We start from the raw sequence: 19,782 nt of genomic DNA, 5'->3' as shown, positions 1-19,782 counted from the left end.
GGGCAGAGAGTTGGGACAAAGGCCCCCTTCTGTTCAGAGCATCCTCCTTTGAGCTCTGCACACAGCCCTCCAGAGGAGCCACGGCACAGGGAAATTCACCCAAGTGTATCCCTCTCCCCAGTCAGGGCAGGGGGCTCCAAGAGCGGGGGCCCTGCCTTGATGTCTGTGCCCCCGAACCCAGCTCAGAGCTAGCATGTATCGGGTACTTTGGGTTTGCTGAATGAATCTTCTAAGGTGGCTCTGAGGTTTGGAGCCTCAAGATGCAGGTCTAGAGAATCAGGTAGGAACCCAAGCTGGGCAGCAGCATTCTGCCTCCGATGAATCGAGGCTATAAAGGAGTAATACTTCCCTGTGTAACTCTGAGAAACTGGCCATGAGGTTGGTTCCCACAGTGCTTTAGCCCTGGCCCTTTGGGAACAGGGCGGTGCTCATTAGGAACGGGATATAGTATTAAAAGGCAGGAAAGTCAAACAGATTGGGTTCAAGTCCAATTCCCAAGGTTACTGTGTGGCCTTGAGTAAGTTAAAGTGATCTCTCTCTTGCTCAGTTTTCTCATCTATAAAATGGGGTAACAGGAACGCTCTCTTTTAAATTTATCATAAAGATTATGGATACAATATATGTAAAGCCTTTAGCACCAGATCTGGCAGTAGCCCTTACGATTATTCTTTGTCTAGTCGTACATGTGACAGTTGGTCCCACTGCCTTGCAGTGCCCCGGATTCCTGCCACTTTCCCCAACCCACAGCAACAGAAGGAAACTTGGTGTGAATAACCCACAGGAAAGGTCTGTCTTTGGGCTGTGAGTGGTGATTTCCAGTTAGGATTCAAGTGGATATGCAAAACAGGTTTTTCTCCTGCAGACAGCACTAGGAGGGGCCTTCAAGGTGCTGGTGGGCAGGGGAAGCCCTCCAGGCGGAGGAAGGGACAGAGGGAGATGGATGCTGTGGAGGGCAAGAGAGGAGGAGCAGTGGGGAGAAGGCGGGCCAGGGAGCCCCCTCAGGAGGAGGACACTTGAGCCTAGAGGTGGGCTCCCATCCCCACCTCCACCCCAAGAGGGCTGAGAGCTTGAGGGAAAGTCAAAGCCAAGGAAGGAAGGGCACTCGGTGTCATTGGAGCATTTACCTCTGGAGGACTTGCGGCGTGGAGAGTCCCCTTTCTGGAGCTTGCTAGAATGGGAAGGACAGATGTGTGGGTAAGTGCCGCTCCCTCCTTCAAGAGCTGCCCCCACCCACGCCAGCATTGAGTGGGCAGGCTACCACAGGCTCTGGCCCAGCACAGGGACTTGGCCATGCTTGCCTGCAGGGCTAGACCTTCCAAGGAGCGAGCAAGCAACGTGCAGCCCCCAACCCGCTGCCTCTGCGTGGAGAGCCTTCTCTGCCTGAAAAGGTCCTAATCATCCTCCAGGAGCCAGCTCTAGGGTCACTGCCCCTGTGAGACTTTCCCCCTGCCCTGCCACCTCCCAATCCCCTCCAAGCAGAGGTGGGTCCTTGTTCTTTGGTGCCCCTAGCACTTTTGATAAGCATTTGTTACACTCTCCTGTCATTTATTCCCTTGTCTCCATCTCCCCATTAGAACACAAAGACAGAAACTGGGTCTTACTTATCCCACTAATGCCAGGGTCTGGCACGTGGCAGGTGCTCAGGAAAGAGAGCAACTCTTGTGTGGCTGTGAATTAGCCAGTCAGAGACTCTTGGATTGGGTCCTGCCCTGTACCATGGGGCTGGCAATGCTTATTTCTTTCCATTGTCAGGGTCACTGAGGCCGGCTAGGGCCTGGCAGACCAAGGATAGACAGTGAATCACAGGAGGTCTGGCAGACCCCTTAGAAGGGCAGAGGTCAGGTATGGTGACTAACTGAGGAGGATGGTTGAAAATGTTTCCTAGTGAAGAAGTGGATCCTTAGTTTGGGGCAAACACCACCATTTGCCTTTCAGGCAAACTGCACCAAGACCCCCCGGACCACAAGGAGAACCTATGTCCCTCATTGCAGCCACACAGCAAGCAGGGCAGCAAGGCACCACTTCTGGGTGCTCTTGGCTAATGAAGTTTTTGTACGAGGGGATGGTACTAGAGGCCCCTTTCTGGGCTATGTGCCTTTGCCAATTGTGGGATGCATGTGCCGAATCCCCCAGAGGCCTCTGTCCATTCCAGAGAGGCAGGGATCAGCTAGGGGCTTAGTTTGTGGCCAAGGTTAGAGCCAAGTCTATGATCAGTAAGGGGCTCAGACTGGGGTTAGGCTGGGAGTCAGTTCACTCTACATGCACAGGGATTGAAGCTCCATAGGAGGTCCCTCCAGCTGAGGTCAGCCACCCAGGTATGAGAGCCTCCTCATGGCCATGCTGCAGGCCCAAAGAGGAGGAATGTCACCCTTCCCGTGTCACTCACCCCCTGCACCCATGGGTGCTGCAGAACTTGGGCAGCGCTCAGTCTCTGCTTCGCATCTCGAACCAGGAGCTTGGAGATGAGGTCTTTGGCCTCACTGGAGATGTGTGCCCAGTCCTTGTCAGGAAACTCATACTTGCCTTCCTGGATGCTCTCAAACAGCTTGTTCTAGGTAAAGAAGATTCCTCCTGAGGCCACACTGGCCAGGGGATGGGCAGAATGTGCCTGTCATTGATCTGATCACCCTGTGTCCAATCGACCTCAGCTTAAGCTGCAGCTCATGGCTTGCATATGCCACAGAGCAGGGCCCCTTCCCAAACACCCCACTCTCCCCTGACTCCTCCAACCACACAGAAGGGCCCTGGTGGCTGGCATGGCTATTGAGGAACATCAACTAGAGAACAAAACCCACATTCCTCGGCCCTTCACTCAGGGCCTTCCACAAATGGGCTCCCAGCAACCTCTCAGATGTCATCTCTCCCCACCGTCAGCCTTTTACTCCACTATTCTTCCCTCGACACACGCAGCTGCTTCAAACCTCCATGTCTTCGCTTGTGCTGTTCCTCCTCTTGTATTTCTTGCCCCTTTTCCTCTGGGGCAAGACTCATCCTTTATGACTCAGCTCAGGGAAAATCTTCTCTAACCATCCTGCCCTGAACTCCTCGCTGGGCTGAGTACCTGATTAGCTTTACCCCACCTTGTGGCTGCCCTTGGACAGAAGAGGGAAGGTGCACTATAAACCGCATTCCAGATCAGGAACAATCCCCAAGTCCAAGTCTGCTTGGCATCCCACAGCCACGCTGACCCCCCAGTAGGCCCTATGCAGCGGGTCCTGAGGCTGTGCTCACCTGGCACACACTGCAGACCTCTCCCCGGTCCCAGCCACAGTCGGCCCCACAGTGACCTACAAAGGGTGGGTAGCCACTCAGCATGATGTAGAGGACCACGCCCAGGCTCCAGAGATCACAGCGCTTGTCGTAGAATGTGGCCTCATCCGTGAAGACCTCTACCACCTCGGGGGCCATGTACTCTGCAGAGCCACACTGTGGAAACCAGGGTTGGGGTGGGGAAAGGGCAGAGGAGGGAGAAGTTTAGTCACAGGGAGAGGGGATGGCAAAGACTGGAATGTAATGGGACTTGAGGAAAAGGATGGAGTTGCAGAGCAAGAAGCTGTCAGGAAAGCCAGCTAGAGAGCTCGCCTGATGCCACCAAGGCACTGAGAGAAGCGGGGCCACCTAAACATTTGTCCTGTCATTCCCCAGGACCCATGTGACCATCCAGGTCACCTTCTTATCTTTTCAGGTCCTTCTCCAGTAGGCAGAGACCCTTGGTCAAGAAGCTCCAGGGAAAGCCCTGCCTCAGTGCTCTGTAAACAGCCAGTTTATGTACATGTACTTCCATGTAACAGGAGCACGGCTCAGGGAGGGAGATCTGTGGAGATCTGACTCCATAAAGTGAGGATTTCTTAAAGTGAAGTCCTGCCAAGCTTCCCTGCTAGCTTAGAGCAAGGAAGTGGAAGAATTTAGAATGAAGAGACCATCAAAGCCAGGCGAGCTCTTAGAGCAAAACCAATCTCCCAGCTTCTCCCATTTACAGATGGGAGAACTAAGGACTAGACTGGGACAGGGATCTGCTCAAGCACGTCAGCGGCAAACACAGGACAGCAATCCAGGCTTCCTTCCTCCCATCCTTGCATAGAAAACTGCTGATAAAACAAAACTTCTTCTTGCTCCCCTCTTCATTATTTCAGGCTCACCAAGAGACAACCTCCCCCTACAACACAGACACACAAACTAATTTGATGGGAAGATGGTAAGTGGAGAAACAACATTTTCTGTGTTATTGGCAATTAGAGTTAATGACTTTGAGAACAAGGTAGATCAGTGTCGTAGAAGCTAATACAGAAACATTTCTAATAATGTTGCTCAGAATAAGACAAGGGCATGTTTAAATGCATGCCTTAAAAGAAGGTTATTAGAAAAATTCACTTATGAAGCATGCAAATCTCAAAAGAATCAAAATAAGTATATTCAGTATGTGCAAGAGGTATCTTAGGAAGACGCAGCTCCCAGCAGCACCATCTGGGCATGAAATGTGAAGTGAGAGAAGCAACAGGATAACTTAGCCAGCGATCCTCTGTGCAGAGAGCCCGCATCCTCTCAGTTCCGGCCCGAGAGAGACCACACTCCCTATCCTCTGTCACAAGGTGGATGCGCTATGACCCAGGCAGTGGGAATGGGACTCTCAGAGCTCTCCACATGGTCATATGCAAAAGGGCTATCCTGGGAGTAGTGTCTGTCTTTACCTGGGTCAAGAGTCAGGGCTCAGCCTGTTCTTATAGAAACAATTTGTCTCATCAATGGTAGAGGACCCACCCCAAACTAAAAGCTCTAATGTCAGTTTCATTAGCAACTAAGCACTGGGGTGAGGGGTGGGGGAGGTTATCAACACAAAGCAGTGAGGCAAATGACAACTCAGGCAGGAAGTGGTGTCGGTACGCTCGGTTTTCCTTCCTCAGCCCTCTGTTCTGGACTCCAGAGCTTTGGGTCAGGGGCACACCAAACGTACAGGAGCTCAGACTGAGGTGGCCCAGGGTGCCCAGCCAAACATACCGGAGTGGTCAGCTCTGGTGTGGTTATAGGGGTGCAGGAGTTGTTCAATTTCACCCCACTGCCCAAGTCAAAGTCACAGATTTTCACTGGAGACACCTGAAAAGGAAAGCAGAAACCAAAGGTCACAAATATAAGAACCCAAAGGACACAAGGAGCCCAACATGACTCTATGGGTGCACAGCTGCGTGGCTGCCACACTGAAGCCCAGCTTTATCTGTCAGGTCATGTTTACTCTCCTTGGGTTAACTAGAAATCACCTGAGGAATTATCCTAAGGTGTCGCCTTCCCCATGCTCTCTCCTTGTTTCCTGACTAAGAGAAAATGTGTGCATCACCTGGTGTCAGACTGTTGTGAACTTAGTATAAAACAAGTAGTAAACCTATGGAACCCTTGCTGACAAACGATGGTGTAGGTTGCACCACAGAGGTTAGAGAAGTTAGTATGCATTCCTGAAAGACTCTTTGCAGCCCATTCAGCGGAGGGCAAAGGAGTTTTGAGTAAAACCCTTGACCGCCTCAGGTGGCTGAGTGTGACCAACCTGTCTTTGTTTGCTTGGGACTTTGTCAATTTAAGCACCGAAAATCCTGTGTTCTGGGAAACCCCTCAGGCCTGAGCAAACTGGGATGGTTGGTCACTCTAGGCAGCATCAACATAGCAGCCAAGCCCACCAGAAGTGGATGCTGCACCTGAGACCACAGACAGCACACGTCACCTCTGGAGCAACCAGGAGGGCAGTTTGTGTGCATACATGAGGACGGCCTGTGTGGTGGGAGCAGCACAGAGGGCGAGTCAAAAAGGCTGGCTCCGAGAGTCCCAGCTCAGCCATTTCCCTGCTGGGGAAGCCTGGGCAAGTCTCTCAACTTCTCTTTTCTTTCTTTCCTTCCTCCCTCTCTCTCTCCCTTTCCTCTCTCTTACATTCTTTCTTCTTTTCTTTTTCACTTAGCCTCTCTTTTTTCATTGTGGTAAAATATATATAACATAAAATATACTATTTTAACCATTTTTAAGTGTACAATTCAGTGGCATTACATTTACACTATCGTGCAACCATTAGCAGTATGTTTCCAAAACTGTTCCATCATCCCAAACAGAAACTCTGAACTCACTGAGCAATAACTCCCTATTACCCAACTCCTCAGCCCCAGTAACATCAACCTACTTTCCATCTCTATGAATTTGCCTATTCTAGGTATTTCATTTAAGTGGCCTCACACAATATTTGTCCTTTTGTGTCTGGCTTATTTCACTTAGCATACCGTTTCTAAGGTCCATCCATGACATAGCATGTATCAGAATTCCATTCTGTTTTATGGCCGAACAATATTCCATTGTATGTATATACCACATTTTGTTTATCCATTTATCTGCTGATGGACACTTGGGTTGTTTCCAGCTTTTGCTGATTGTGAATAATGCTGCAATAAATATTGGTGTTCAAGTTCAAGTCTCTGTCTTCAATTCTTTTGGGTATATACATAGGTGTGGAACTGCTGAGAGGTATGGTAATTCTATGTTTAGCTTTTTGAGGAACTGCCACCCTGTTTTCCACAGTGGCTGTGCCATTTGACATTCCTACCAGCAATGTACAAGGGTTCTAATTTCTCCACATCCTCATCAACACTTGTTATTTTCCGTTTAGTTTTTTATAACCATCCCGGAAGGTGTGAAGTGGTATCTCATTGTGGTTTTGATTTGCATTTCCCTAATGACTAAGCATGTTGAGCATCTTTTCATGTGCTTACTGGCCATTTTTATACCTTCTTTGGAGAAATGTCTATTCAAGTCCTTTGCCCATTTTTTAACTGGGTTTCTTTTTGCTGTTGAGTTTTAGAAGTTCTTTATATATTTTGGATATTAAACCCTTATCAGATATATGATTTGCAAATATTTTCTTCCATTCTATGAGTTGTCTTCTCACTTTCTTGATAATGTCTTTTGACATTCAGGTTCTCTCTTTTTTTTTTTTTAAAGAATATGAAGAGATTCTTTTTTTTTTTAAGATTTAAAAAAAATTTTTTTTTTCCTTTTTCTCCCCAAAGCCCCCTGGTACATAGTTGTATATTCTTCGTTGTGGGTCCTTCTAGTTGTGGCATGTGGGACGCTGCCTCAGCGTGGTTTGATGAGCAGTGCCATGTCTGCGCCCAGGATTCGAACCAATGAAACACTGGGCCGCCTGCAGTGGAGTGCACGAACTTAACCACTCAGCCACGGGGCCAGCCCCACATTCAGCTTCTCTTAATTTTAGTTTTTCAACCATAAAAAGGAGGCAACCAATCTGTGCCATGAAGATCACATGACACAAAGGACATGAAAGTAAATTGTAAACCAGAGGCAGTATAACAGAGTAGTTCAGAGCGCCATGGAGTTCTGGGGTCAGACGCCTTGGTTTCAATCTATACCACATATCAACTGAGTGACTTTGGGCAAGTTTCTTAATCTAAGCTTCAGTTTCCTCATCCATAAGATGAAGATAATAATAGTATCTACCTCGTGAGATTTTATAAACACTCGATAAAGTAAGTTCCTGGCACAATTCAAGCACTCAAGAAATGTGACCTATAATTATGACAATGATAAATTATAAAGTTTTATGCCAGATAGGAAATCACAAGATCTTATTTGAGCTAATACATTACTATTCCCCACAAAACAGTTGTAAGTAGCAGGCTGAGTCATAAAATTCACTCACAGCCATTCCTAATTTAAGAGCTATCCCTTAATTCAGAGCAAGATGTGTGTTCATGCAAATGTGCACATATACACACACACAGCTATCAAACCACCAGGGCCTAAATCCCTTCTAATAAACACAGAATTTGTGAAATTTATAATGCTTATGGAAATACAAACACTTCCATTTACTAATAGATTGAGTTAAGATACAGTTTAAAATAGGTTGCATTTGTTCAACATCAAGTATAAATGTTTTCTTTTTAATAAGCACCTTTGGAAATAAAAATGGAAACAGAGACCCTTTTCAAGAACTTGCTTTCTAATTATTACCTCTAGTGGTGGACACCAGCTGGCATATATGCCATAACAGAAACATCACTTATGGGCAGAGATTTGCTTCCTATAAGACTGAGTTGTTGTTTATGACGCACGTCAACTGTTCTAAAGGTAGGGACTTGCACTAGAAAACACTGATTTTGTGCAGGTCTCATATTTTACAAACTCTCAGGCTGAATCCAATCACACTGCTGAGAAAGAGCAAAGAAGGGACGAGGATTAAGCTACTTGGATTATAGAAACACTCCACATCAGGTATAACATTCTCACGCGTCCATAATAATCAGTTCAAGTTGGTACCTGAGGTGGAGAGAACTGCTAACGACCTATATTGCAAGCAAGGGTGGCTTCCTGGCATCAGTGTCAACTGTGACATCCCAAGTCAGGCCCTAAGTACCTTTTCTGGAGATTCACACAATATATTTTCTGGCTTCAGATCACGGTGAGCAATGCCTGAAATGACAGAGCAAAGAAATGGTTGCCGTATGCACATAATTATCAAACGTTCCACACACAATTAATTTTTTCCAAATGCTGTTGTTCGCAGATTAATTCCCAATTATGGTACATTAAAAAATCAACGAGCTGCAGGAGGCAGAAGTAACCAGAGACACAAACCAAAAGCCCAGTTGACTCTGCAAGTTCTTTTGAAGCAGAAGCTTTAGAAGTCCGGCAGGGATATGAAGGGCTAAATGAATCCAAGCCAGCCTACCTCTCAGCTCTGCAGTGACGACCAAGAAGAAGCCTAAGACGAGGCAGAGCAAAGAGCTCTGCAGAGGACCATGCTTGGAACAGCAATGCAGAAATAATTAGTGCCTTGTTTAAGAGCATCTCAGGGGGCCGAGACTGCTCTACCTCATTTCTTCTTGTGTGGCCGATTGAAAAAAAAAAAGCTTCCTTCAGTGGGACTCCCTGAATGTTCAAAGGATCAAGTGTTAACAAATCTCCCAAAGCATGTCCAATTCCCTTCTCACCTGCTCTGCATAGTCTGAGACAGTCCCGCCAGAAGCACAGCAAGGACCGCTTTGGCCTCAGGGTTCTGTCCTTAAGAAAAGCCTCCCCTGCATTTTGGCCAGACCTCCTGAAGGAGACTGCGGACAGCAGCTTACCCCATGAGGGGCTGAACGCTGCTGACCTGGCCAAGAAGGGACCTGGAGGAAGACCTTCTAGCCAAAGATAGGGAGAAAGCAGCAGCTCACAGGGCCATGGTGTCCTAGTGGCAGACACAGAAACCTCCCATTCCTCTTTCCTCCCGCAGAATGTGTGGCGCAGAGACAGGAGGGCTGGAAGGTCGAGTAAAAACCGCACAGCTACTGCTCGGAAGTACTGGGCAGCAGCAGAAGTACCCTGTTCGTGGGGTCACAGGGAAAGCAGAACCAGCCTTCCTAAAACTCCCCTGTGCCCAACTTCTCAGGCAGCCCAATGGTGGCACTTCACTAGAGAGGAAAAACCTGAGCTCCAGCAGGCTCAGTAACTTCATCAGCCGCCTAATTGAATGAGAACCCAGAGCAACTCAGTCCAGGCTGCACAAATTGAGTCGGGCTACAGCCCGCCACACTAAAAGTGAAAGATATTTTCTATTACAGCAAGTGTTCCCACAGAAGGATCATGAGCCACACATGGAGCCCTGCTCTCCAAATAGGTGCCCGTGGCCCGGTCGTCCCCCAGCCTGAGAACTGAGAGCCCTGCTGTAATAATGGGTCTGCCTCTGTGAGCGCACCAGCCATCGAGCCGCTCCCGTTCATTTCCCAGAGGCTAAGCGGCAGTGTGTCCAGTATTTAAAAGTATGGAACTTGTTTCAGGGCTGACCCATTCTTGCCCAATTCATCTTCCCAGCATGAAGTTATTTAGAAAACAGCCAAGTTCGGCTGGAAATCGTTTTTCATACCCTCCAACTTCTAGTCACATGGGCAGCTGGCCAGCTAGATGTTAACAAGCACTTCAGAACTCCTAAGACACCACCAGCCTTTGTTCCCTTTAGTGCATTCTTGTAAAAAATAAATAAATAAATAAAAAATAAAAAATAAAACCGCCTTTACCCCCCTCCAAGGTATGGATCTTGTAAAAAGTGTGACCCAGTTTTGCAATCTACAGAGGCAGCTTGGGGAGCCGTTGTAAATCTTTGTCAAACAGGTGTTACCTACATGCATCCCGGCTTTCAGAAACAGAACTACTGCTATTCATCATGCTATGGAAAGCAGAGACACCCCTTCTAGGAATTTTCATCCCACGTGTAAGTCAGGCCCCCAACATGGGTACATCAGGAGATGTCTCTTCAGCCACTGGAGGAAACGAGGTGGAATCAACACACCTGAACTTCCCGCACACACGCCGCACCAGGCTGCACTGTGTTGCCGGCACAACGTGGGATCCGTGATTGGCATGCCTACAATTGGTCCTGAGCACGCACAACCGATGTGGCAGTGTCCACAAAAATGAAGGGAGCAGAGCTAAGTCACAAATTATTCACTCCACCCCCACCAGGCAGAATTCTTTACTTTAAGGGAATTAATATTAGGATAAAAAATACTTTCTGCCTAGTGAGGGATAAGGGTGGAGGAAATAACATTTTTGAAGAAACACTGTGTGCCAGGCACTATGCTCCAACTATGTTTTACATATACAATATACATAAGATACACACAATTATGTAAGTGAGTTTATATAAAAGGCTTAGAACAGTGTCTAACACATAAGTGTTAAGTGTTAATACTGTTGATGAGATTATTATTATCATCTCTCTTAATTCTCACCATAGCTCTGCGAAGTAGGCATTATTACTGAGAGAGCACATAGCTGGTAAAAAGGTGAAGCCAGAATTCATTTTTTTCCATGGCACTGCTGTCAGGCAAATTTAAAAAATGTATGTAATAGTCAAACATATTTATGGAAATGCAAAAATGTTTAATTTGCAAAAAGATTTAATATACTACAAACATTCTTAAATAACCAGTCCTAGATCAAAGACTGTAAAGCAAAGTGTAATTGAAACAATAGCAACATGCTATTTACCGTCATGATGTTCAACAGATACCTCAAATGTACGATGTTAGTAGAAAAATGCATTTTCCATTTATCATGAGCAAGATATAAAACTTCATACGTACCATCATGCAAATTTTGAAAAGAGAGATACAGGTGATATATTTTAAAAGACTAGGTTGAATAACACTCAAAGTGTTATTCGAAATACGAAAAGTCGTATTATGCGTAAGTTTTACTTTCTTCATTAGGAAAGACTATCCACATCCACACACTCACACACATCTGTTCAACATGACATTTATTCTTTTTCCTCCCTGCTATTTTTCTTGTATCCCCAGCCTGCTTAATAGCTCCACCTGTACCCACCGTCCACACCAGAAGCCCAGGAGCCATCCTGGCCTGCCCCCTCACCCTCAGCAGCTGCACCTGCTCCTGGCCCAGCCCTCTGCCTGGCCTGCTCCTCTCCCTTGGTCCCCAGAGGCTGGCCAGCTCAACCCACCTGCCAAGGCAAAGGCTTGGCTCACCTTTGGTGTGCAGGAAGTCAAGTGCAGCAGCAACATTCCGCACCACTCGGCTGGCATCTCGCTCATTGAAGTGCTTCCGCTTCTGGATGTGGGCCAGGATGGAGCCTGGGGAGCAGAGGGCACACAGAGGAATGCCTTTCAGGCTCTGCTCTGCTAAGTATAACTTCTCAGAGGACAAGTTTTCACAAGTTTGGGGTGGTGACAGAAGCTTCTTCATTACTAAATGTCTAGCAAGTGTGGTACCTAGCGCAGAGGCGGTACCAGCACAAGACTGGACTAAACAGAACTAGATTGCCGTCTTCTGTACCTAACCATGATGAGCACACAAGGGAGAGAGAACAACTATTTAAACGAGCAAAAAATACTAATGTCATGGGGCAGATTTGGCTTCTGAAATCAAAAAGAACTAAAAGTGAATCCACACAGGGCTGGGGGCCTGTCTGCAGGAACTTTCTCTCCTCTACATCTGATCCCAGACCCAAACAAGAGCACGAGACTTCCCGTGGAAATACCACACCCTCATCGAGATGGAAAGGTCTAGAAAAAGGAAAAAACTGCTTTTTCCCTTGAACTTTCTCATTTATTATTATTATTATAATTTTATTGGCAATGGCTAACATTTATTGAGTAGTTACTATGTGCCAAGCACTATGTAATACTCTTTAAATAGATTCTCTTATCCTCATTGCAACTGTACAAAATGTACAAAATATAGTTATCTCATCTCCATTTTTTAGATGGGGAACCTGAAGCCAAGGATGGTTAAGCAACATGCTCAAGATCACACACCAGTAAGTGTGTGTGGACTTAAGCCCAGTAAGTCTGGCTTCAGAGCCTGTGCAGGCTTCCCCTCAGCAGGACTTGTGGTCTGACTGCTAGGGGGCTGGGTTGCCCTGAGCCAAATGCACTCTCTTTACTTACTGGGTTTGGCCTCGGTAGAGCTGTACTCTAAGTGATATGGTCACTGACGACCCCAGCTGCATCCAGCATTCAGACATGCAATTCACAGTCCTAGCGTTGCTGGGTGCAGCGGGGACAGGCAGGGGCATAAACGTGCAGCTGGGTCTATGCTCACTACTGGAAGCTAGTATTTCTGGGCTGAAGGTGTCATCTCTGTGTCCTAAAAATGGCACGTTTACTTATTTACCTCTGGTTTTGGGCATGGGGAGGGGATGAAAGATCTTTTATTTGCCAGATTAAACAATCAAAGGATCTCAACATGCTAGGGAACATTCTGAGAAAACTGGCTCCTGGCTAGGTCTCAGGCTTGCTCTACTGCAGTGGGTCTCTTGTTTCCAAATTTATTAAAAGGGAAGGAGGAAAGAATTATTCTACATACTTCCAAGCTAGCCCTTAGCATACCTGTTTTATTAATATTAACAGCTGACATTTATTGAACCCTTAGTGCCTACTGGGCACTATGCTAAGCATCTCATATGAATTATCTCATTTAATCTTCACAGTGTCCCAAGGAGGTAGGTGCTGTCATTATCCCTGTTTTACAGATAAGAATACTGTTTGGAAAAGTTAAGTGACTTGCCCAAGGTCACAAAGCTAGTAAGTGATGGAGCTAGACTTCAACTTAGCTTTGTTGGTTTCTAAAACACACTCCCTTAACCACCAAGCTCCTCTGTGTAGTCATCCTCCCTAACCTTCACCTTGCAAATGTGTCCTAGGGTTGGGTGAGTCATGGCTAGGGAAAGGGCTTCTCTATCCCCTTCTCTATGTCCGAAAAGCCACTTGAATATACATCCCAGTGATTATGTGTGGGAGTGATGGCAGGAGTGGTAAATGGTCAAGAATGGCATCTTTCTACCAGCAGGATGGCACATTCTCAGGCCTCCTCTCTATCTGGGTCTGTGTCCTAAACAATGGAACCCTCCTCTCCCTCAGTGAGCTTTTCTGGGCTTCACAGTGTATGCAAGAGTTTCCACCCCATAATTAATTTAGTTAAATAGTGAATGTGTCAAAACAATGGATTGATAAATTGATGACGAAATGTATCTATATTTGAGTCCTATTATAATGAGGAGGCATTTCTAGAATGCCCACACAGGTGACATTCTAAGCTCTGCAAAATGCTAATTATCATCCTTCCCTCCGGCCTCCCTTCTCCCAAATCAAGGGCAGTTTTAAGTCCTTCATCCTTTTTATTAGCTTGACTCATTTTAGAAGTCTCTGGGATTCATGATGGATGATCACCACTCTGAGTCTTAATCAGAAGTCCAAACACATACTCAACAGTAAGTACCTCCTTGCAATTTCTCAAAGACCAAGTAAAACCTTGTGTCATCTTCAAAGAACTCAATCAGCTCCAAAATGTTCCTTAAATAGGAAAAAATAGGAGGAAAGGGAAAAAAAAAGGGGAAATGGTATTATATATTAAAGCCCACTTACAAATATTAAATGAAAAAATATACAATGCCCTGTAGCAAGACAGAAATCAACTTCAAATCAGAATGCTTATTAAAGACTCATGTTTGAGAAGTAGCCAATGGTGTTAGCAAGATTCAGGTCACCTTATCTTTCCATAATGTTTAGTCTCTGGTGTTTTCACCAAGTCTACGCTGTCAAACCCCAATCCTAAAACCCACTAGGTAGAGTTATAAAAAAGTCCCAGTCACATTAAACTGAATAAAATCTGCAGCCGACTGGAAGCAATTGCGGCTAATAACACTGAATAGTAGGTGTGTGTCCTGGAGGCAAGCAGCAAATAATTACTTGCCCTCCCTCTTGCCCATAAATCACGGGGCAGTATTTACATTGCCTGGAGAAAATGGAAACATCTGTCAAATAGACTTGGGGCCTAACGTGGGCACCGCCAGACCCTAACTGCTAAGCGCTGCTTAATGAAACGGCCACGTTCCCGCCGCCATAGCACTTGTGGCCTTCCCCGGTGAGCACTCTCTGTCTGCCTGAGCATTACTGTGCTCTGCCAACAAGGTCGCCTTGTAACTCAGTAGGGAAGCCACCAGCCTGGATATCGGAGGCGTTGGCGGCTTTTTTTCTTTTAAAGAACGAAATAAACCAAGTAGAGTCTCTAATGCTGAACTCAGAAGCTGCAGGGCTGAAAATAAAAATCTGTCCCTCATAAAAAAATGCCGGCCACTTTGGGAGAGACCAGGCTTTCACTAGTGTGAAGGCATCCAAATAAGACGGCCAAAATGGCCTAATTTGAAAGAAGATTGTAGAGGCAGCGCCTGGAGTTAAATCAGCAGCAGCCCCCATCCTCCAGGCTTAATGGCAAAGCCATCAATACCAGCCCACTGGCTCCCTGCCGACCCCGCCATGGAGGGAGAGGGGGAAGCGGAGTCTTAGAGGTGACCCTGATTTAAAGCCACAGTGGGACAGCCACTCATTTGGAGCTGGAGGTGAGCAGACTAAGATGGGGCTGGAGACTACCTTGGCCCAGTAATCAAGCAGAGTGTTAGAGCAGGTTTCAGGACCCTCAGTAGTAGCTGCACATATGTAAATAAGCTAGGATCAGAAAGCAGCAAATATTCTGAATGGTCCTCGTCATCCTCATCTATGAAGTAAAGCAGGTCCCTAAAGATTTCCACTAGGCAACACTCACTCAGCCTAGTTTCCACAGGCCCTTGAAATAAAGAGAACTCCATTTTTTCCCAATGAGCCACTGATTCAAATTGTTCACTCTTCTAACTTGCCTGAATTGCTGATATTTTTACAGTAATGGAAGATAGTTTCTTTGCTGCTGCTGCTTCTCCTCTCCCCCTTTTTCAAACATTGAAAGATGGAAGGAGTTATATGCAGTTACGGGGGAAGGAGTGGGAGCTAAATGCTGGGTCAGTGATGATAAGAAATAACCTCCTTTTCTGTGGCCAAGCATCCCCCCAGAGAAGCAGCAAGTAGCAGCCCTGTACTCACTTGTTTCCTTGACACTGATAGAGCGTCTCCACCTCTCGAAATACCCTACTCCGACTGTGCCCTGCTTGTTTTTCGATGATCTGTGGGAAGAATAAAATGTGTCACATACACCCCGCTGACCTCAGCAGGGGCCCCCTGGGAGAACGCAAGGCCAAATACAGCCCAAATCCAGTTTCAAGCACAAGTCTGGAGTAGGCCTTCGTGACAGGCACTGTGGCTCTGTCAGCAAAGCAATAGATTGGCCTAAGGGCTTTCCAGCCGGTCTGGGCCTGTTCCACTCTGCCAAGTACAACACCAAGAAAGCGTATGAGGCTGCTGCCCCCCAGCTGCCCCCCAGCTGCCCAGGGGAGACTGAAGAGCCTGCAAGACAAAGAGTTACGTCTACCCATTCCGACCCAGAGGGCATCTCTTTCTGCCTCACGGGTAAGAATTCACAACCTCTACGGAAGGATCTTCTGGTGCTGGAGGAAGAGCCAGGGGATGAAGGACACAGTGGAGAGAGACTAAAGCTCCAGGGCCCAGCTCAGATGCCACCTCTGCACTTCTGAGAATTTACCCTTGGGCAGGCACTGTATTGAGTCATTTGGGTACACAGTCTGAGCTAACCCTTACAACACAATCCCAAAAGACAGGAAGAGGTAAAATATTTGCTCACAGCTCTGATAAGAGATAGGGCTGGAATTTCAGCCCAGAGTTGCCTCCAAAGCCCTTGCTATCCTGTACTTGCCTATGTCCTACAAGGCTTCTTTCAGGGAACCTATAGGCTTTGTCTCCCCTACGACACTGTGGGCTGCTCCCCCTCCCCACCTATACCTGGAGATGCTTGGCAAATACTGAGTGAAGGAATGGATGAGCCAACAGAGAAGCAGCTGGTTTACACAGGGCTGGGCTGACTCTGAACATCTCTACAGACCCATTCAGAGTCACAAACTGTTGCACGTAGAGCCTGCGGGCAAGTCTCCTGCAGAGCTGGCTCTGCCTTACAGCCCCACGTGTAGAGTGGGCAGCAGAGATGATGACATCCTGTTCCTTCATTCCAAGACTGCTGTGTAGAACACTTCAACCTTCTTCAACATGTTGTAGCACAAACATCCATGACAAAATGTAATTTTCCGAACAAGTCCACGTCTGTTAGTAAACCGCTGTGGACACATTTTCTGAGCAGTCAGAGAGGTGCAGTACTGGGCAAAGAAGCGACTCAACTTGTTTCTTTACCAAGAGTTTCAGATCAAACTCAGGAAGAACTTTCCAGCAGGCCAACTATCCAGCAATGGACAATTTTCTCTGAGGAGGTAATAGACCCCTGCTACAAGAGAAGGGGAGCAGAACAAGGACAACTATTTGAGGAGTTACAGAGGAAAATGAGGACCAGATTATCTTGAAATTCCACTCCAACCCCGAGACTCTAGGATTCACCAGTTGGATGCCTGTAGGGAAAGCCCTAATACAACCAAGAATTGTGGAGTCATGCTGGGAGAAGTAGCCCATCTCTAGGGAGCTTTCAAAGAACCAGAGAGACATGAGATGTGGGCAGAAACTAAAGCATCTCCAGGCCAGGGTCCAGTCCTTGCCCAAAATGCCAGCGGGCATGGAGGAAGGGCCAGGTTTTCCTCTTGTGATCCAACCTTGAAGAAATAGGTCTGTTACCCATAAATGTATTCAAACTTTTGAGAATCAATTTACATTTGTAGTTTTTACCATATTTAGGCATATTTTAAAAAAATTACTTGCAATCTATACTGATCTGTTTCCAAAAAGGAATCGTGGTAGTGCTTTTGTTACCACACGAAGCAACACTCCAGCAAAAAGGAATACAGCTTAGCAGAAGTGTTCTCCTTTAGAAATCTACAGCTGGGACTATGGCCAGTTGGCTAAACGAAGAAACATTTCCTTCAGGAGCCAGTTTGACTGGTTTGCCCACCTGAGGCGAGGCTGCACTCGGACCTGGGGGCTCAGGTGGATGATTTGAAATAAGCTTGACTTGCCTCCTTGGATTTAATAAGACCTTATTTCTAGGTCAATGGTTCTCAAACTTTGGTGGGTATCAGAATTACCTGGGGAGGTTGGTAAACATACAAAGACCCCCCCCTCCTCTATTAGGAGACCAGGGTCTCTGAGCGCTTTCTCAGCCCTCCAGGTGATTCCGATACATACGAAAGTTTAAATCTGCCCTACGTCAGGGCTTCTCAAGCTTTAGCAAGTGTCAGAACCACCTGGAGAGCTGGTTAAAACTCAGATTGCTGGGCCGATGCCTAGTTTCTGACTCAGTAGGTCTGGCGTAGGGCCAGATAATTTGTATTTCTAACAAGTTCCAGGCAATGCTGATGCTGCTGGTACAGGGACCACACTGTGAGAACCACTGCTCTTGATCCACCCCTTTGTCCATGGGGGAGTCGGCAAATGGAAGCACACAGGAGTGAAGTGAGCCGCTCCAAGGTCATGCAAGTAGAAGTCACCTCTCCTGCTCCAAAGCGGAGGGCTCAGTCCTCATTATCACGATACTGTACATCACTTGTACAGCATTTCATAATTTGTGAAGTGTTTCTACTTCTACCAGTTCCTTTTTATTTTCATCTTCATAACCACTCCACGAGACAGGAAGGGCAGGGATCATTATCTTCATTTGAGAGATGTGGGAACTGAGGCTCAAGGGGGTTCAGTGACTTGACCAAAGTCAAATAGCAGTAGTTTGTCAAAACAGAAATTCAGGTAGGCCTTCTAATTCCAAATCTGATTGTCTGCTCCCTGAAGCTAATTTCATTTGTCAGAATAATAAGACACAGCTTACTATGAGCCAGGCATTGTTCTAAGCACTTTACACATGTTAACTTATTTAATCCTCAAAACAACACTATATAGGTTCTATGGTTACACCCATTTTACAGATGAGGAAACTGAAGGACAGAGAGGTTAAGTAACTTGACCAATGTTACACAGCAAATAAGTAGAGAAACCAAGATTTGAACCCAGAGACTATAGCTTCAGAGCTCCCATTCTTACTGAGCTACAGTATTGGGGAATATAAAATTTATTTGTTTTAGGACAAGCTGGGACTGACTATTTGCAAGGTAAAGCCTGGCATCCAGATAAGAAACTCACTTTGACAGCATACTCTTTGCCATTCTGCAGGCTCACGGCACCTTGAACTTTGGCATAGGCTCCCTCTCCAAGCAATTCAGAGGTCAGCTTGTACGTATCTAGAGGTGAAATGGATGAGAGGAATAACAAGGTGAGTCACCCCTTTGCAAGTTAAGGTGGAGAGAAGAGCTTCTGTGACTGAGCTTCCCCGGTGGGACAACACAGGCACACGATGACCCCATAGCACTCAGTGATGAGGAAGACCATTAGCTTTCCCAGCCATCTCAGGGCTCAGATTCTCAACAAGCAGACCACATTGAAGGCATCCTGTTCCTCAGTTTAGAGATGAGGTCAGTGAAAGGGTTTCAATTTGGCACACAATTCCTGAGCACCTACCATGTGCCAGACAGCACATTAGACTCCTAATAGGGACAGAATGAGGAATAAATACAGTCCCTGCCCTTTGAGGGTCACAGTCCAGTGGAGAGGACAGACATGTACAGAAGTGACCACAGAATAACCCCGGCAGTGGTGACTACTATCTCAGAGGGACAAGGCACAGTAAACAGAGCAGAGGAAGGGAAAGATAACTCTGTCCAGGGACTCTGGGAGACCCTCACAGACGGGGGTGTGATTTGAATGGACATCATTCATTCATTTACTCATTTGCCAAGTACCTACTATGTGCCCAGCTCTGTGCTAGGAACTGATGACACAAAGGGAAGTAAAGCACTGTTTTATTTTATATCACACACAAAGGAGGTCATCGGAGGTTTCTGAGAAGTTTCCATAAGTCACCCACAGAAATAAGGGACAGAAGTAGGATGCAAATAGACGCCTCAAGGTTTTTAGGGTACTGAGTCTAACAGAGTAATAGGCCTGGGTTGAAAGAACATTTAGGTGACCTGCCCGAGCTCACAAATAGCACAAGCTCTTTGAGCCCCTTCCAAAGGAAGCCACCGCTCTGTCACAGCCTCTGCCAGCTGACCTCCTCCAACCTTGGCCTCCATTCTTCAGCTTTTTCCTCTTGAGGCAGCCTAGCATTTAAACCCACAGAATGAGCAAAATACTTTTTAACCATGAAATTAGATTTTATCACTCTTAGTCATGAGAAGCCCTATAATTGCACAAGCTATCCTTGAATAACAGGAAATACTCTTGTGTTCATCGAAAGAACAAGATTGTTGATTTGGAACCTATTCTAAAAAGCTTGGGACTTTTGTCCATCCTTCTTCCCTCCCCCCATACATACACATCTACTGTTTGAGTTAAAGACAAACAGACAAAACCCTGCACTAAGCATCTT

General features: G+C 46.5%; 1 protein-coding gene across 4 annotated transcripts in view; it reads right to left on the bottom strand.

Moving 5' to 3' along the window:
• MKNK1 (MAPK interacting serine/threonine kinase 1) overlaps positions 1-19,782 on the bottom strand; it is a 40,882-nt gene that overhangs the window by 1,586 nt on the left and 19,514 nt on the right. For all 4 annotated transcript variants that reach the window (XM_046662120.1, XM_046662123.1, XM_046662121.1 and 1 more), the window contains 9 exons: positions 18,498-18,595; positions 15,399-15,478; positions 13,765-13,838; positions 11,514-11,618; positions 8,402-8,457; positions 4,996-5,091; positions 3,232-3,426; positions 2,387-2,551; positions 1,125-1,168 (listed from right to left, as the gene is read on the bottom strand). In XM_046662120.1, the coding sequence (XP_046518076.1) occupies positions 1,125-1,168; positions 2,387-2,551; positions 3,232-3,426; positions 4,996-5,091; positions 8,402-8,457; positions 11,514-11,618; positions 13,765-13,838; positions 15,399-15,478; positions 18,498-18,595 (913 nt within the window). The remainder of the gene's footprint in view (positions 1-1,124; positions 1,169-2,386; positions 2,552-3,231; positions 3,427-4,995; positions 5,092-8,401; positions 8,458-11,513; positions 11,619-13,764; positions 13,839-15,398; positions 15,479-18,497; positions 18,596-19,782) is intronic.

The sequence above is a fragment of the Equus quagga genome, chromosome 5, assembly GCF_021613505.1.
Source record: "Equus quagga isolate Etosha38 chromosome 5, UCLA_HA_Equagga_1.0, whole genome shotgun sequence".
Taxonomy (NCBI): domain Eukaryota; kingdom Metazoa; phylum Chordata; class Mammalia; order Perissodactyla; family Equidae; genus Equus; species Equus quagga.
The sequence above is the reverse complement of the archived record's forward strand: the minus strand, read 5'-3'. Positions and strand labels throughout refer to the sequence as shown.